This window comes from Pyxicephalus adspersus, chromosome 3, assembly GCF_032062135.1.
Source record: "Pyxicephalus adspersus chromosome 3, UCB_Pads_2.0, whole genome shotgun sequence".
NCBI classification, from domain to species: Eukaryota; Metazoa; Chordata; class Amphibia; order Anura; family Pyxicephalidae; genus Pyxicephalus; species Pyxicephalus adspersus.
Window position 1 is genome coordinate 51968980 of NC_092860.1, and position 15170 is coordinate 51984149.

A 15170-nucleotide genomic window follows, 5' to 3' on the forward strand; every position below is an offset into this window, starting at 1 on the left:
GCTGCACCCTTTTTTAAAAAACAAACAAAAAAAATGGAATTTTTACCTTTCATAAAAGGGTTGTCTACCCTTTTATGTAAAGTGAAATTTCTGAGATCACGTAGACTTTAAAAAACCCTGTCAGAAGTATTAGCCCCCAGCTCCATATAACACGTCCAGCTGTACCGGCTATGACATGTATGAGGTATTGTGTACAGTATATTGTGGTATATTATAATGTGGTATTGTGTACTGTATATAGTATATGTGGTATTGTGTACAGTATATGGTATTGTGTACAGTATATGTGGTATTGTGTACAGTATATTGTATTGTGTACTGTATATATTATATGTGGTATTGTGTACAGTATATGGTATTGTGTACTGTATATGTGGTATTGTGTACAGTATATGGTATTGTGTACTGTATATGTGGTATTGTTGTATTGTGTACTGTATATAGTATATATGGTATTGTGTACATTATATATAGTATTGTGTACAGTATATTGTATTGTGTACTGTATATAGTATATACGGTATTGTGTACATTATGTATAGTATTGTGTACAGTATATGGTATTGTGTACAGTATATTCCAGCAGAGGAGCCCGGCCAAATATCCGGTGCTGGATGCTGTGATTGTGCGCAGTGAGCGCTGGGTGTCAGCTGTGCCTCTATCACCCACAGACAGGGGGAAGAGGAGGAGACCGACCACCCATCCCCCAGCCAAAGCAGGAGCGGCACACACACGGGCCCACCGTGTGGGGAAATATACACTACCGGGCAGACCCCGCCTCAACCGGACCTAACACGCAGGACTACACCGGAGGAATAGAACAAGAATCCCGCCCAGAGCCGGGCGTAGCAGCACCCACCCCCCTCTCACACAGCCTCGGTCCACGTCATCCAGTGTGCGGACACATAGCGCCGTGTAACGGGAGAGCCCGGTCAGCGCCCCGTACACTCCATGTGACCGCACATACCCGGCGGCAGGCTATCACTTGGCGGAACAGCGGCTAGCGGACTGAGGAGAGGATGTTAAACGTGGAGAGCCTGGACCGGGTGGATCTATGTGAGAGTCTGTTGACGTGGGTAAGTGTGGCAGGGCTCTCCCTCCCCCCAGGCTATGAGAGGCCCAGTGCTGGGCACCCCACACATTGCCATGGCATGCCAGCCTGCTGTCTGTGGGGACCGGTGTCATCAGCTTGTTTATAGCCTACAAACCCATGTCCCTTTACAGCAATGTCGGGGCCCTACGTGTTCACATTACAGGACCCCAGCAGGTTTCCATTGTTCTGGGGGATCCTGTGGAATCCATATTCCTGCCAATCAGTAGATCTTGGATTGTATGTAAGACCGCCAGGGTTCAGGTCACCGGTGAGTAGGTGGCAATGGAAGACTTAGAGACGTGATCATACAGTGTATATAAACACACCGATATATGTGCCATGCTAATCATTTAATGCCCAATGGGCCACCCATCCCGGCACGCTGCCCCATTCTCAATGCTGCACATTTAAATCTTGGTGCCATTCCTTCAATGCTAACCATACACACCAACCCATGCCTTGCTGCTTATATGACCACAGAGAAATGTTTGTGTTCACTTAACGTTTAGAGGAAACAGGCCAACCAAATATTTTTTAGGCAACAAACTTTTTTCCGCCAGTTACTCGTTCCTGTATCATGGAAGGCATTGCTTGATGGGCAGTTCATAACATGGTTTCAAAATCCTAAAGGTGTGTGAGGTTTATTGATGGGTGTGTATAGAGCAGCGCCCGTTATTTAGCATCAGATTCCATCCACAGCCGGAGAGGAAATGTCTGATGGATGGAGGCACAAAATGGTTGGGTAACTTAGTTATGAAGATTTCAAATTGTTCAGCGGAGATATGAGTGAACTGTCTGGTTGTTCTGAAGGTTGTGTTTCAGGTGAAGGTTCAGCTTTATTAATGGATGAAATTCTGGGTTGTGTCATCTTCAGCGCGGACTAGACTGTCATCGGATATTTTGGATATTCAGATATTCTCTAATGTCTGCAGGACAGGCCTTATGCTATGATTGGACTGGCAGTGAGGATGCGGTGTGGTTACCATTCCCTTATGCCAGTTTGCCACTGCCCAGTGGTAGACTCCATGCAGCACCTATCTCCGAGATCCCCATAGAGAATAATTGGGGGGTGGCAGGAAGTGCTTCAGTACCCCTCACTGCCGCCCATTGTCAAGTCTGCAAATGCTGTACAAGAAACCAAGCGGCTGCCAATCTAACATAAAATGTGGACAGACATTAGGAAATCTTTGTTTTTCTTTGCATTCCTATACAAATATGGCTACTGATACCAGATTTATGTTGGGTAAGGTAACCCTGAACTCGGCATGCTGAGATCAGAATTATATCAAGGTGGACCCATCATTTAAATTCTTTTCCATCTTTTAGTGTAGATGGTTCCCTATCTGTAGAACAAGTCATAATTTAGGATGATGATCTGAGCAGTTCAGGTCATTGTTACTTTGTTCTATTGTTCTGGTTGTCAGCCATTCACTGTATCTCATTGGTTTCTTCTAGGAAACACCTAATGTGTGAGACTGCTGTCTGCCTGACACAAACAATGATCCTGCCATTTGTCTGCCTTTCTATGATTGCTGGCTGGCAGTCTAGTCCAGTTTCTCTCCTTATCTAATCAGAATAGGTTTCTTGTGGTAAATGCTTTCTACTTGTTTGATTATGCCAGTCAATGATAGGAGGTTTACATTGTCCTTTATGTAATAAAGATTGTCATAGATTAGGTTGTCTATGCAAACAATAGTTATTCAATTGTTATATTTGATATCATTGGGCTTATTCATTACATTGTGCTGTGTTATATGAACAGTAACAAACAATGCCATTTAGAATGGACTGTTAACAGTTGGCAACAAAACAAAAACTGGACCTGCACTTTTTTTTAACACAGTGTGTGGTGATGCAGTGCTGGTCTGTTGGCACCCATTGGTGTGTTATTGTAAATTAAGGAACATTCATTTGTATAATAGTAACATGGAGGCCTACAGTGGGCCTTAAAAGTCATTCATCTTCCCTGCATACTTACTTCGAAATCATGTCCGTGATTACCTCTGGACCTGCTGATCTTCATTGCACTGGTTGCCCATTATAGCCTCTTCTAGGGTTCTATGGAGCTATGTACATTGAAAGTCTGAGCCCAGAAGATGGCCCTACAGGAGGCTGAAAGGTTAAATCCAGGCTAGGATAAGGCTACGTACACACCTGTAATGGTTCTCGTCTGATAATCAGCTCAGGGTCGATATCGGATGAGAATCTGGCATGTGTACAGCGCCCGTCGGATCCACAGACGATGGACGACAAACAATCTTAAGTGCGAGGGGAGCACGCGCAGCGGGGTGCCGCTTCGTCGTTGTCCCCCTCTCCATAGGGCAGGACGGTGATGTATGTACAGCACTGGTTTATGCATCGTGCAGTCGTTTGTCGTTGGAAAGAATGGTGAAAGATCCTTTGCAACGACAAATATTACACGTGTGTATGCAGCCTAACTCTGCAGTATGATAAAGAATAAGTGTAATACCAGAGCAAATAAATTAGGCTTAAATTAAAGTAGTAATGTATGGCAACCATTCAGATTTCACATTATATGAGGCATTTGTGTCAGACATAAATACCTGTTGGTTGCCTCTTACCATTGAATTTTGCTCACTTTTTTAAAAACAAGATTTTGTACACAGTAGGGTCATGCTGAATCTCTCAATATTTAAGCTAATGGATGTTTGTTAAATATATTAAATGGCCTGAATGCAAGAAGAGGTTGTGTGAAGGCCAAATTGGAACATGTACAGCTACTTTTACCCCTGCAGGCCATAAGTATTTAAAACAGGTGCAGTTTATGCCATATATGTGAAAATTATCAGCAGATTAGCTCCGTTTTATAGCTTCACATAAATGATCTTTAGACTGCATTCGGATTCTGAGCACTAAGCAAGGCTTCTGTTGAATATGATCATTATTTCTGGATATTAGCAGCTGTGGCTGGTGACTGGTACCCAACTAAACCCTTGTTGCCTCGAGTCGTGTATTACGACTAGGATGAATAGCAATGCAACTCGCAAACACGTGTGATGTTTGATGCAGTGTAATAATACACACATTTCTCACACATTAGTCCGTCTATTGTACACAAGGACACTGAGGGCCAACCTGGATACTAGCAGTATCAGAGAGCAGCTAGGAGTGGGGTCCTGGGTAAACAAAGAGGAAGGTAGGTATTTCACCTTAATTATTACCACCTAGACAAAACAGGAAAATAAACTATTGCAGTGTGTGTGTGTTTTTTTTTATTTCTTATAATAAAGTAGTTGACTTTAAGTAAGAAAGTTAACTTCTGGAAAACTTTGATTTCCTGTTGCTTTTGATGACGAAAGCCCTGTAAGGAGAACAACTGTGCCAAAACGAAATTGGAAAGAGTAACGCTGACTGTTCCTATACAGGATGTGTCATCAGTTTCGGTAAAATGAAGTGTTCTTTTTTTTTTTTCTCCTCTGACCTACATTTGGGTTTAGGGTTTTAAAAGTGGGGAGAACAGTGGTGGTGGGCCCCGCACAGGTCTCTCTTGTGCTGCTGGTGCCACATCTCTGCACCTGCAGTCAGAAAAATACCTTGCAGATATTTGGAGGAATGATCTTTTCAATGTGCCCTGCTCATTTTATTGTTTTTTTTTTTTTAATCAAACCCCTAATAGAAGTGCTGCTTTGTGTATTCATTAAATTTTCTCATGTTGTTGTGTACTTTATCTGCCTTGTGGTATTGTAATACAGGAAACCAAACCCTGTTTTGTGCTTCAGTCTTAATTGAATGTGTGACATTACGAAGGAAACATTAATAAAGGTCATCTGGGAGAAAATACATAAAATAAAAAAAGAAAACATTTTTTAACATTTAAAAATATGTGAATCTAGCATTGTTGAGAATTAATTTGTGTTGGGCAGACAGACTTGTGAACCGTGTGGGTTTTATGTTTCAAATTCTGAGAGTTGTCATAGGTGGTTTGGAAATGGTTTTTGTAGGCATTTAGTAGATTATTTTAACGTGCATTTTTTTGATGGTTGTGGGTTTTGTGACCTCCAGAATGCTGGAAAATACTTAAACAACTTAACCGTTTTAAAGTACTCCAGTCTTATGTTTATGGAAGCTGCAGACTGCCCTTAGATTGCTCTATGTATCGTCATACAAACATCGGTAAAAAAATGGATTACAACTGTTCAAATAATTTCGGTGTAACTAGAATTGTGGCGGAGAACTGCTTGAGTAAAACTCCAGGAGACTTTTTTTCAAATAAGTACTGGACAGCAGCAGCAAAGTCTAGACCTTGGAAAGGAAATTGTGTGTTTTTACATCCAGTATGTCGTCTGAGATGAGAAGAGGGTTGTGTGTTCATTAGGAAACCACATTCCATCTGAGGAAAAATTCTTTAAATGTTAAAGATTCCTGATAGCTTACCTTGTAGCCGGTTGTAGACTGTCTGTCTGTCACTTCTTTGACTGTAATGAAGATTATTGATGATTTTAGAGAAACGTAGGTAGATATGTTTTGTTTTTTTTTGTTTTTTTTTCAGTTTAGATTGAAAATAGATTCAAGGATATGGTTTCTCCCTACTGATTCTAAGGTCATGGGTAGCAATGAATTTTATGAAGATGCTAATAACCTCCTGTTGTGTTTTTCTTGCTGTCTTTGGTCAGTTATAGAAATATTGTTTCCTGTCCTGTTAACGTAGTATGGGCACACCGATAACAACCTTCCCCCACACACTCCAAATTTAAAAGTATTGTCTGGAGTTATCCATATAACTCATTACTATAGGGAAATATACATACATTTTTACTTTAATTTAGAGAAAAAGAAAAGTGAGTGAGTGCTTATTCAAGAATGTGTAAACTTATTTTTTTTTTAAATCATGTAGCATTGGATAAAGTTCATTAACTGTATATTTTTTATAGCCTTTTTATGCAGTTGTCTTAAAGCTTCTTTTCTTGTTGGCTCACCTTGGAGTTTTCTAGTTCTATCAGTCATGAGGCACTATGTAAGGGTGTACTACAGGTCCTTTCACCACTGTCCGTACTATGTAAGGGTGTACTACAGGTCCCCTTCACCAATATCAGTACTATGTAAGGGTGTACTACAGGTCTCTTTTACCATTGTCCGTACTATGTAAGGGTGTACTACAGGTCCCCTTCACCACTGTCCGTACTATGTAAGGGTGTACTACAGGTCTCCTTTACCATTGTCGGCACTATGTAAGGGTGTACTACAGGTCTCCCTTACCATTGTCCACACTATGTAAGGGTGTACTACAGGTTCCCTTCACCACACTGTCCTTAGTTTGCTAACGTGTGAAATGCCAAAGCTTTCTTCTTGTGTACTAATTGATCACAGTTCCCCCTATTGCTCCTCCTTTCAAGAATATTTTTTTTTCCATTTCCTGTCTTATAAAACAAAAGAGGAACTAAGGAAATCTCACTAAAGTACTGGGAAATCCTTTCTTGGACAATGAAAAATCCTCTCACCTGCTGAGAACACATCCACAACCTTGAGCTGCTGGATGGGAGGTTTGGTGGATACCGTTAGTAGCTCAACTGCAAGAGTAAGTGTTTTCCCTAGAGTTCAGCTTTAACAATCACAGAATCTCTATCCAAGAAAGCAAGTCCCTTGTTACAGGTCTGTGGTAGGTTTGCAAAATTATAAAAGAAAAGGATGATGTATCCTTGCTCTGCCCAACAAAAACTGAAAAATTAGTATTGGATAGAGTTTTTCTTTTGAGCGTGTACCTATGTATTTTCTGTGTGTATGGTAACAGGTCCTTGGAGTTTGGCAGTATTTGCACCCTGACTACTGCTAAATGCTTTCATAGCAAAGTGCTATAAGGCTGATGACAAGTGCATGTAATTATGGGAAGTATTCAGTCTGCTTGGTCTTTGCCAGCTAGTGACAGTGTCGGATGTCTACATATTGTCATGAGATCACATTTTTCTGAGTCACAGCTGCCTCGTTGTGCTTGTGTTGTCAGATTGGCAATATAGCATGTAACGTATTGCTTATGAAACTGGTAATCCTCTCAAATACCAGATACACGATACAGTTGTCAAGGGCAGTTTTCTTGTTTTTACACTTTATCAGTTTATGCGTATTTCATGTGTCATGGGATATCCACAAAGAACAGGAAGCTGGAATGTTTCGGGACATGACCGATAAACCTCATCTAGGTGATAATGATACTTGATACCTGCTTTGCTCTGTAAATTGTATACACAATGTGAAATTTGCAGGGTAGCTTGCTATTTTATATTTCCTGTATTTATACTGTCCTTGCACTGCAGAGTATGATTTTGATTTTGGTATAGCTTTCCTACTCCAAAACATGATAATTATTACAACATGGTACAGGGAGCTGTATACCAGTCCTGTTACAGATTGTTGTTTCATCTATGCTGCTACCCTGCAAAGCTATCTCATCATTACTAGAGAACAAGGGATTGGTTGCCTCACTAGGGAATACTAGGCTAGTGCACGGTACTGCTTTGTCATTGCTCTGGTCCCTCATGGCCATTTCGGTGGAGGACCGTGACCCTAGCATATTCTCTGAGCTTGGCTTGAAAGCTTTTTTTCATGTGTTCCAATTAGCTCACAAAATAAAAAGTAATGAAAGGATGAATGGTTGTGAGAGGGTGGCAATATAAGAAGAGAAGGTAAAAAACAAAAAACTTTAAATACATGCAGTGTTTGTTTCTCTAGAGAAGCATTTCTTGACCTCTTTCAGTGTGGGGGAACCCCTTGCAATAACGTTCAGGTCTTCAGAGAACCCCTTCTATATTATCTTTATCCGCAGCTCACAGTACATTAGTGTGGTAGTCAGTAGGAAGAATGCCCCTTACATTGCTGGCCAGTGGGAAGAATGTCACCCTTACAGGTAGCCAAGATCATTTCTGGAGAATCTCTTTTTGAGGTGCTTCACTGTTCTTCCCTTGACATCTGCATTTTGTCCACCACCTATGGTTTAAATCCACCATGCAAAACCTATTCAATGTTTGCTGTTTAAACATTTGCAGAAACAATTGTATACATTTCACATAAAGCCTAGGTGTGGGACATGTTAGCAGCTAGAAAGATCCCAATGAGTTTGAATGCTTACAAGGAGCATGCTAAAAGGAGGAGATAGCAAAGTAACTGAGAAAACAGCTCATCATTGTGCCTATTCTTCTGGCTGTCTTGGATGGAGAACATCATTTGGTAAAGAAGAGTAATGAATCAAATGTTGCTCCTCTTTTTAAACCTTTATGGCATATTTTAGTTTTTTTGTATGGGTTTGTTTTTTTTATTCAACGAAATAGAAAAAAATGTTTTTCCTATGAAATAGTTATAAAATGTATGTAGTAGATATAATGTTTTTCATGTAAAGGTGCATTTGTGGTGTAGTTGTTAGTTTTTAGAATTATGTTATAAAGGACATGGTGTGACAGGTCCTCTTTTAGGTATTACGTCTTTCCCTGCATTGTACATAATGATACAACACGGAGTCTTTGTACTTTTTTGCTATGATTCCCACAGACATCACTAACTAGTTGTTTGATGTATTGTGATAGTCGGCATTCATGTGGGAGGCAGTGGTGATTACACAAGACCATGCACAAGCTGTACTTCATTTTCCGTTTGCTTTATGTTTCATCATGACACACGTTGTAGAGACATGCACAGCTTTTAGGTGACAGCATACCATGCCATCTCATGTTATTACTGATGTGCTCAGCATCTTAGGACAGCTTTACCATGAATCTCTCGTAAATGAGGCCGCATCACAGTGTGGCATACCCAGTCATGCAGATGAAACATTAGACAGGAATTTGCTTTTTTACAATTTGATCATTTTAAGTAAATCATCACTTATTTTATTGAGAGAAGATACGCAGCAGAGAATTACTTTCTTTATTATATAATTAAATTCTGGTGGACTGAGTCAGCACTTGACCTTTTCTATGTTTTTGGGTATAGGGTGGTCTTCTGGTCATATTCCCAGCTATGATCCTGGCCACCCGGTAGTTTTCGGTATTCTTTTTACTTTTCCATGTTAAAGTCCATTCTATTGTGCTATTTTTATTAAAAAATCAACAACTGATATCCTACAGAAATTTGTAAATTACATATCTGTGAACCATCAATTATTTCTCCTGACATATGAACCTGCACCCAAATGCTGTCCTGTCATCTGCATGCTCTAAAATGGACTTGATTGGCATGCCAGTTTAAACTACACTAATATGTATAATGAAAATATTTGAGTGTAACATTTTTTTTCTAATTTCTAGATACAGACGTTTCACATAGATGCACCATGCAAGACAGTAGAAGACCTTACAAGCGGTGTAGCAATGGCCATGGTCCTCCAAAAAATGTAAGAAAATACCTTCTGAATAAAACAATACATTCAATAGCTGTATAGAATATGCATTGAAAAATGCATGATAGCATTTTTACACTGCATTTTAAAGATTGTGTCTTTTTATTTATTTTATCTTGACAGTGACCCGGCATACTTTGATGAAAACTGGTTAAACAGGATTAAAACAGATGTGGGAGACAACTGGAGGCTCAAGGTATATCTACTTCACAGTTTGTAGTCTTAGATTCTCTCTCATGCATGCATACTCTAACACTAAGCAGTATGTATATACTCCATTTTCGCCCAAGATTCTTACTTTTATAGTTGTAGCCAGCAGGAAAAGTGTGTCAGTCTTGTGTAAAAGTTTTGAGGATTTTGCGTGAAAAATATGATAAATAGGTCCCATAGTTTTTGTTTTTTTGCATTTGGGCATTTGAAATAAACAGAAAACCAATGTGCCTGAAACATTACCAGCTGGAGCCACACTATAGCCAAAATATTTTTTGGATTTGTATTTTAATCTTAAATAGGTGGAATGTAAATCAAGACTGCAGGATTGCTTCATTTTGTCAAGCTTACCAATTATAATATTCAGTGATTAAATTGATTTATTTTTAAAAACCACATGGATGTGGGTTTGTTCCCTCCGGAATTTGAATGTACACTAGAAAATTCATTATTTCTGATCACTCAAATGCTTTGCATTTTGGAGCATTGCTTAAAATAGGCCTTGCATACATGCATTTTTGGTGTGTTGCCCTGAAATGTCAATACATCGAGAGTGTATGCAAAATAAAAAAAATGCCAGTTTGTATGTTTAAAATTTGTGTGTATATTTACATGAACTAAATAAGTCTACTTTGGAAGTATTACAGGTGCTGAATACGGGCCAACCATGCAGCTGATTAGCTAGCTAGACCTATCAAGTTGAGGATCTTAAGTCTTGCAATAATCCATTTTCTTGGCTGCATATAGGTTGAAGATTTAGCCAAAGGTTTATGTTTAAATCAACAGGTGTTGTCCTTTGTGTCCTTCACCTTTTACATGTAAAAGAAATGTGTTTAGCCCTCGTGTAAAAACAAGTTCTTTGTTTCCTTGGAAGGTAGTTCTGATGTTGCCCAAAGATTCCGTTGAGTTCTTACACACTCTGCAATCCTAAAATAGTTGTATAGTAAACCATCTATGCAGAATGTTATAAAGAATTAATCATAGTTTATTTAGGCATCTTTTGTTTTGATTCTAGAGTTATTTAGCTTTCTATTTTCAATTCATGTTCATCTTATTTTATTTTTTGCAGATCAGCAATTTAAAGAAGATTTTAAAGGGTATTTTGGACTACAATCATGAGGTAAATGCTGAAAGTTGAAAAACGTAATATGTCAAGAATGTACAGTTGCTGCTTTATCACCTAAACTCTGTTTGTTTTGTTAAACTTATCACATAAGTATTTTTTAATGTTTTAGCTGTAATAATCATATCATGTTTTTTTACATGTTCACATACAGATTTGCATAAGCTGCTTATGTTGCAATGTAACTGCCTGATAAAAGGTTTTTGACAAGTTAATGAAATTCAATATACCTGGCATGGTAATAGTATTGTGTAATCATGTGTGGTTATTTGCCCTGTCTTCTGGAATTCCCTATGCCATTATATTTATTAACATTTTCCAGTTGGTCACAGGTGATTGTGTTTAGATGTAGTAGTAGTAGTAGTGTGTGTGTGTACACAGAGCAATTCTTATGAGTCTCTGTGTTCCAAATTAGCTCACAAATATATCCTTACCGCACTCAATGGGAAAAGTGCAAATATAGATTATGCAGCCTATTTGTAATGATCTGCAAACTCCATGCTACTTAGCTAACATCCTGCCCACATAAAAGATCTGCTATTTCTTACTTGCTGCCTTCACAATCTACTAGGTCACTGGCCTGAAACCAGTGAAGACTCTCTAGGCCAGCCTTTCTCCACCTTTGAAATAATTTTCAGGTCTCCAGCAACCGCTGCAAAACCAGGGTTTTAAAACACAGTAGGAAAAATGCCATTTAGATTGGTGGCCAGCAGGAGGATTACTTACAGTTTTGGTCAGAACGCCATTTTTACAGATGGCATAAAAAAAAAGTCATTGTCTATTTCTTTAAAAAACAAACAAACAAAAAAAAAAAACTGTAGTATTTGATGAGAGGTCAAAAATCCGCTTCTGAAGAAAATCTAGGGTTTCACCTATTGAGAATGGCTGCTTTAGATAATCACGGCAGATCAGCATTAAACCCTTTTAATTTTACTGTTCTCCCCAGCCCCTTTTGTAACCTCACAGCTATTTTTTTGAGTCCTCATTGAAAAGTTGGGTTCCAATACATCTTAAAAAAAAAAAAAATCTCTGGGGAGAATGTTGTGTGTGTGCGTGTGTATGTATGTATGTGTGTGTGTGTGTGTGTGTGTGTGTGTGTGTGTATATATATATATATATATATATATATATATATATATATATATATAATCTCTGCGTGTGTGAACTTTTACATAAATTTAAGTTTTGAAGAGGTGAGGAAAGTACAGATCACAGGAATAAAAAAAAAAAAAGCAAAAATGTCAAATCCTTTCCATTTAAATACAGGTTCCAGTTTTTTTTTTTGTTATATATGCAGTATATATTCTTTAACTGTTCACATTCTTTAACCTTAATACCATAGTCAAAGTCCATGACGTATGTATACAGTACTGGCTTTCACCTTAAGTGAAGGTATATTGTGGATGTATGCCTGTTGCAGGAAAGATATTTGAGAAGCAATATTTATTGGATAAAAGTCCAAAAACCATGTTGCATATTTAGTGTTATAAATGGACCAGTATAATTTTAAATAATTAAAAAAAAAGATAAAATGAAAAACTGTCACCTTTAATAATTTTTATGTGTACTGTTTATAGATTTTGGGACATCAGATCAATGATTTCACACTTCCAGATGTCAGTTTGGTTGGGGAACACTCGGATGCTTCAGAACTTGGAAGAATGTTACAGCTTATTTTAGGTTGTGCAGTAAAATGTGAACAAAAGCAAGGTAATTTTATTAATTAATTAGATCATTTATACTTTTATAAAAGCATATTTGTAAAGTATTTAGTTGCACTTACATTTTTTAACTTGTTTGTTTTAGCTTTTTTTTTTATGTTCTGCAATTTATGTAGTTTTTGGCTGTGGTAGCTGATAAAATGACAGTGTGTGCTAGCGATAAGAGTAAATGACCTTGAACTTGATACATTTCACATTGGATTGTACAGGACCAAGTTTGTTTCACATTTTAAAGTAACTATTGCATCATGTAGGTTGTGCAGAGTGTGCTAAAAGATGCATTTTCCTTTTAATAGGAGAATTCTTTGTAGCCATCATTTGGTGATAGCTATTTATTTATTTAACCATTTCAGAACTAATTTGCATTTTCCTCTTCTAGACCAGACCAAGTGTAAGTTTTTCTCTTGGTTAAGCAATAACTTTGCCATTTCCATTGATGCTCAAAAATAAGGCATTTCTGTTTGTTAATTTTTAGCATTGACATAAACACAATATAATAAACCAAACAAAAATTTGAACATTGTGTAATGATGGTAAAAATTAAATAAAAGAAAATGTAACCCACTTACTCTAGCTAAACTGAAAATGGTAGAATAAGTTTAAATTTTAAACATTAAGAATTAAATGCTAGTATAGAGTTAGGTCGATAACTTTTTGGACAGAGACAACTTTTTTCTAATTTTGGTTCTGTACATTACCACAATTAATTTTAAATGAAACAACCCAGATGCAGTGGAACTGCAGACTTTCAGCTTTAATTCAGTGGGTTGAGTGAGTGGGTTATCTGTAAAACATGGGGGAGGCAGTGTGATGGCTTAGGCGTGCATGGTTGCCAGTGGCACTGGGACACTAGTGTTTATCGATGATGTGACACAGGACAGAAGCAGCCAAATTAATTCTGAGGTGTTCAGAGACATAAGCCCTAATTTATTAAAGCTCTCCAAAGCTGGAGAAGATACACTTTCATCAGTGAAGCTGGGTGATCGAGCAAACCTGGAATGGACTTCTTCAAACTCAATTGCTATTTGTTAGCAAATGTTTTCAGTCCTGGGCCAGATTTATTCTAGGATTGCTGGATCACCCAGCTTCACTTAGGAAAGTGTATCCTCTCCAGTCTTGGAGAACTTTAAAAAATTAGACCCATGCTGTCTGCTCAAATCCAGCTAAATGCAGCCAAATTGATTGGGAGGCGTTTCATAATACAGATGGACAATGACCCAAAACATACAGCCCTGTCATTTGCAATCCCTATTTAATGTACAGCGCTGCGTAATATGTTGGCGCTATATAAATCCTGTTTAATAATAATAATAATAATAATAATAGTCAACCACTTATCGCATTTTCATTATTACTATTATTATCTTGTATATATATAGCGCTAATATATATGAAGCAGCTCTTTACAAAGTCTATTGACATATTATTAACTGTCCCTCTAAAGGAGCTCTGAATCCAATGTCACCACCATAAGCATATGTCATTAACACAGTCCAAAGCCAATTTAGGGGAAAGCCAATTAACCTAACTGCATGTTTTTGGCATGTGGGAGGAAACCGGTGTACCCGGAGGAAACCCTCACAAACTCCATCTTTTCACAGGCCAATTCATTTGGTACTTTTTCAGTCTCATGTCCATAGAAAATGTCAGCTGTGATCTTTCATCATCTCCTACTACAATCTGACCTTCTGACCTAATTGCATTTCATCTACTCTCTCTCACCTGTATTATCTATTATTGTCATTAAAAGTTAACCCTCTATCAACTCCTGTACTGCCACTCCTTGGAAAATCTTCTCAATTTTTTTATATCCCATTTACATTACTATGTGTTGCCAATAAAGCATTTCATAACTCAACCCTTACTTATATATGACCCTCCATACAAAACATTCCCACAATGTTCTACCCTCATCTTCTGTAGACCTGCTTATACCTTCTTAAAGCTCAATTCATAGAGTCTTGTCCATGACTTTGACATTTTAAACAGACCCACAAAATACAAGTCTGCAAAACCATCTATTTTCTTTAGTCTTCCAAAACATTTCATAACAAAATATTATATATATATATATATATATATATATATATATATATATATACAGTTAGGTCCATAAATATTTTGGACAGAGAGAATTTTTTTCTAATTTTGGTTCTATACATTACCACAATTGATTTTAAATGAAACAACTCAGATACAGTTGAACTGCAGACTTTCAGCTTTAATTCAGTTGGTTAAACAAAAAGATTGCATAAAAATGTGAGGACCTAAAGCCTTTTTTTAACACAATAAAACAGATGGACAATGACCCAAAACATACAGCCAAAGCAACCCAGGAGTTTATTAAAGCAAAGAAGTGGAATATTCTTAAATTGCCAAGTCAGTCACCTGATCTGAACCCAATTGAGCATGCATTTCACTTGTTGAAGACTAAACTTCGGACAGAAAGGCCCACAAACAAACAGCAACTGAAAGCCGCTGCAGTAAAAGCCTGGCAGAGCATAAAGAAGGAGGAAACTCGGCATCTGGTGATGTCCATGAGTTCAAGAATACAGGCTGTCATTGCCAGCAAAGGGTTTTCAACCAAATATTAGAAATGAACATCCTATTTTCAGCCCCTGAAGTGAAGTGATTGTGTAAAAAAAAAAAACAAAAAAAAACAAAAGGCTTTAGTTCCTC

The 15170-nt window shown here is 37.9% G+C and overlaps 1 protein-coding gene across 3 annotated transcripts in view; it reads left to right on the forward strand.

The window, feature by feature from the left end:
• Window positions 1-663: 663 nt before the first annotated feature.
• Window positions 664-15170, forward strand: part of HOOK3 (hook microtubule tethering protein 3) — a 43335-nt gene continuing 28828 nt past the window's right edge. Inside the window, exons 1-5 of one of the 3 annotated variants that reach the window (XM_072404574.1) lie at window positions 664-1076; window positions 9346-9431; window positions 9561-9633; window positions 10717-10767; window positions 12348-12480. In XM_072404574.1, the coding sequence (XP_072260675.1) occupies window positions 1020-1076; window positions 9346-9431; window positions 9561-9633; window positions 10717-10767; window positions 12348-12480 (400 nt within the window). In that variant the 5' untranslated portion in view covers window positions 664-1019. The remainder of the gene's footprint in view (window positions 1077-9345; window positions 9432-9560; window positions 9634-10716; window positions 10768-12347; window positions 12481-15170) is intronic. The other 2 variants (XM_072404575.1, XM_072404576.1) reach the window with 2 other exon arrangements.